We start from the raw sequence: 4,037 nt of genomic DNA, 5'->3' as shown, positions 1-4,037 counted from the left end.
AAGTGGACTTCACATGATATTCTGCCATGATTCCAGTTCCAAGGGAACGTACACGTTACATTCAAAGGGCATTAAAGTGCGCGAGATGTGAATTTAAATTGTATTTATTTACAGAGGTATGTCACACTTCACACTTCTCTAGTAAGTTTCGTCTGTGGGTGAAGACAGTAGCGCAAATTCGTTAATGAATGTTCTGAAGTGAAATAAACTTCAACGGAATTAAGTTGAATGGAATTGAAATAAAGTTGAATAAACTTCTACTTTACTGTTCAGTGCACTGATGTCAGACTCATTTTGGATAATAAAGTTTATTGTTAAATTGTTAAATGCCCTGCCTCCATTACATATCTTTGTCACATCATTATAAGTGTTTGATCACCACATTTGAGTGATCATTGCAAAAAATGTGTTTATGTATATATATTCTGTTTATTTATATACTGTATTCTATATATGGGATGGGAAAGTGTCCAAACTTTTGACTGGTACTGTACTATAATATACACAAAGAATAACAGCCGATATATCGATATCGGCCTTTTTTACGCCCTAATATCGTATCGGCCTCCAAAAACCCATATCGGTCGGGCTCTAGAAAAAAGTAATGCACTATTTAATTAGTTTCTTTCTTATATTTGTTCTACTGTTTATTTGCATCTTTGTTCAACATTTTTAATAACAAAGACGAAATAAAAATATCTATATTGTGATTATTAATATAGTAATTATTATTAAGAAAAGAAGTGGAGGAAAAGATGCAACGTTGCTCAGTGATTTTGCTTTGGAACCTTTGCTGACTCTGGCGACTTCAAACGGGTGTAACTCAGTCATTTTTTGTTCGTTTCCAACAAATCATGCATCATTTTGAAGGTTTTTTAACTCATTTTTAAAAACGTGCTCATTCCGACTCATTTTGCCAGCTCAGGTCACATATGAAGTCTTGTTTTCTGAGAAATTGAACAAAATAAAGTGAGTTTATGCTTAAAACATGAACAATTATCTGTTAGTGTGTAATGAAAACTTTTCTCTTTTGTTTTCCCTTTAAATTAAGTTGATTTCTCTGAGAGCATTGTCAGATATTTGTTCTTGTTTTAATCATAAACCAACCTCACTTTAATCAGTTTCTCAATAAGACAACTTTTATCCTTTTGCAAGTAATTGTATATTGATTTTAAAGTCTTTTGGAGATTAGCAATAGAAAACAAGACAAAAATACTGAGGAAGATCAGCACTTTTTGTATTTACTGTATCAGATACAGTTATTTCCATGAACTTTATTTCCATAAGTTATATTTTTTGTCAAAATGTAGTGAAAATCTCAATCTGTTGGAAGTTGCGTTTTCAAACTTTGAAGTATTAATACAACTCATTATGTGCTCTCTAGACATTGATATTTAGAGACCATATTGACCTATTGCATCCCTTGCATTCTTTACTTGATCTTAAAAAGGTCTTGAAAAGTCTTACATTTACCTTCATAAACCCTAAATCTTACAAACAACTCACAGTCCATGATATGATATGTATGTGTCAGCACTGACTCCCAGCATCCTCAGCTGCTGAACAGACTTCATACAGATTCACTTGAAACATGTTCTTCAGACGCACTACTAGAGTATGTGAAGTCGAACGCTGGCTATTTACAGTTTCAAACACACAGCACGCTATACAAAGGGCTCGCTAGAAACGTGCTGTTTCTGCTCGCAGAGGATATTTGTGTATTTACGGCTTCCTACAGGAAGCTGTGACCTGACTGCAACTCTGCCTCGCTACGCTAGTAGACTCCGTCTCTCGAACATGACAAACTCGCTTTCTTTCGTCCCGTATAGCATGTGAACGCCGTCCACATGAGTCTCCTGCGCCTCCACAGGCTCTCAGTGATCTGGAAGAACTGGATGTTCAACCAGGATGCTGACGTGTCTGACTCCGGCTCTTTACAGGTGGAGAACGCCAGCGAGAGCGACGACACGGCTCCACAGGGACACTCGCGCCGCCACTTCCATAAGGTGAACGCTGGAGGAGAGCGGCAGCTGATCGTAGACGTCCACGACGCCTCGGCCACGGTAAGACGCCACGATCTTCAGTCAGATTTCTAGTGTTAGAGTAGTTCAACAAACTTTGGTGCAGGGAATATAAGGATTTTAAACGTCAAGAAGTCAGTGAAGTCAAGAAGGGAGTTTTTTCTACTGATAGCATCAGAAGCTGTCAGTTAGACTTCTCAGTAATCTGTTGGACACCCGAGGCTTTCGGCCGTTATCTGCTGCTGGTAGTTTGTTAGCAGAGGCTGTGTAGTTTCCCGTGCAGACAGTGAGAGACCGTCATCTTGAATGTGTTGTTCTTCTCTCTATGCGCTCAGCCTCTGTTCCTTCTGTGGATGTGCTTCATGCTCCTCTCGGCTGGTCGGTGTCATGTTCTGGTGCACATAAGCACACGTAATGTCCTAAGAAGAATATTGACCCTGTAAAGCTACTGAGTTATATTTGCGGTGCAAGTTTCTAAGGCCTCTAAATGATCAGCTCGATTAAAACTTGATTGCTGTTAAACCTCACTATCTACTAGATGCCTTCTGCCTGATTGAGAGTTGAAGGACTTTTAGTATAATTCTACAAACGTCCACCTTCAGCTCGGGCTTTTTGCTGTGAAATCTTTACTGATTTTTATTTTAAACATAAGAATAACTTTGATATTGTTAGTAATATTTCAAGATGAGCACTTACTGGACTAAAGCAGCTCTGCTTTACTTGATTATCCAGACATCATTTTTTAGAAAAATCAGGGAGTCTCAAATATGATCATCAGGCTTTTGATTTTTTGTTCATCTCTCAATCATCATTGGATTGCATTGCATTATATGTTCTGATCATCAAAAAAAAGCATTTCTTATCATCTTACTAAGACATATTATTGGAGATATAGAGTGACTGCTGATATTTAAATCATTTTATGTAAGCATAAAGATATCACTGATTTATATCAGCATCTGTACCAAATTGCATATTTTTGCTCAGTTTGGGCTTCTGAATGAAAATTAAGATGTTTTTCCCCTTCATATTCTCACTATATCAGACTATATGAGCCACGAAAGCCTGATGGATCAAATATTATACTCAACAAAACACATATACAAACTTTGTCCAAAGGTTCAGTGAACTGTTGCATTTCAAATGTTTGTATTTTTCTGGCTTCACAGGGCGGTTCTTTGAAAGCATGACGTGGTCTTCATGTCCTCTAGTGCAGTAGTTTGTCTTTTAAACACTGTTAGAAAGATCAAGTTTTTCTCTAAGTGACTGATGTGGTTTATTTCTTGAAAATGCTCCCCTCAGTGTCCTGCAGCTCGGTTGTTTTATTTGCATCAGTAAGTGAAACGGGACCACTGCAGTGGTAATGTCACGATCCCTGCCTGTTTCTCCTGTGTCTGTGGTTATGGACTCTTGTTGTGTAGTTCTGTCTTCATTGTTGCTTTGTTCACCTCATGTTTCCCTGCTGTTCTGTTCCCTTGTTTGTTGCCATGGACACTCATTGGACCACTCCCACTCCCTGGTTACTCATTGGTTCAGCTCTGGATACAGTATATAGCCCCAGTGTTTCTCTTGTGCTTGTGTCAGTTGTTTGATGATATGGTTCATGTCATGCTCCTGTCCCTCCTGCTCCCTGTGTTTGTGTTTGCTGTTTTGTTTCATTCCTTAAAGATTTAAATTTTCCCTTTCTCTTTGGAGTGCTACAAGCTCTTGGTGCATAAAGAAGATCTGTAAAGTTGCAAAGACTAAAGTCCCAAATCCAAAGAGATATTCTTTATAAAAGTTAAGTAAGAGTCAACCACGCCTACCTAAAACGGCTCGTTCTAACACATGTCTTGCATAACGCCGCCCAAATGTTCATGCAAAGAAAGAAGGCGTAGTAGTATTCTCGCTGCCGCCGCCATGTCGTGAAGACGCTGTGTGTTTCGTTGTGAAAGCGAAACTACATTGTTTGGTCTTCCAAAAGAGGACGATATCCGCTTCGTCATGCCTAGAGCTGATCCGTGCTGGTCGCTGAGG

General features: G+C 38.7%; 1 protein-coding gene across 1 annotated transcript in view; it reads left to right on the top strand.

The window, feature by feature from the left end:
* The first annotated feature begins 1,760 nt into the window (after positions 1 to 1,760).
* Positions 1,761 to 4,037, top strand: part of LOC107566248 (rap guanine nucleotide exchange factor 6-like) — a 62,741-nt gene continuing 60,464 nt past the window's right edge. Inside the window, exon 1 of the mRNA XM_016251638.1 lies at positions 1,761 to 2,063. Within this exon, the coding sequence (XP_016107124.1) occupies positions 1,848 to 2,063 (216 nt within the window). The 5' untranslated portion in view covers positions 1,761 to 1,847. The remainder of the gene's footprint in view (positions 2,064 to 4,037) is intronic.

Source organism: Sinocyclocheilus grahami, unplaced genomic scaffold, assembly GCF_001515645.1.
Source record: "Sinocyclocheilus grahami isolate Dianchi unplaced genomic scaffold, SAMN03320097.WGS_v1.1 scaffold1063.1, whole genome shotgun sequence".
NCBI classification, from domain to species: Eukaryota; Metazoa; Chordata; class Actinopteri; order Cypriniformes; family Cyprinidae; genus Sinocyclocheilus; species Sinocyclocheilus grahami.
The sequence above is the reverse complement of the archived record's forward strand: the minus strand, read 5'-3'. Positions and strand labels throughout refer to the sequence as shown.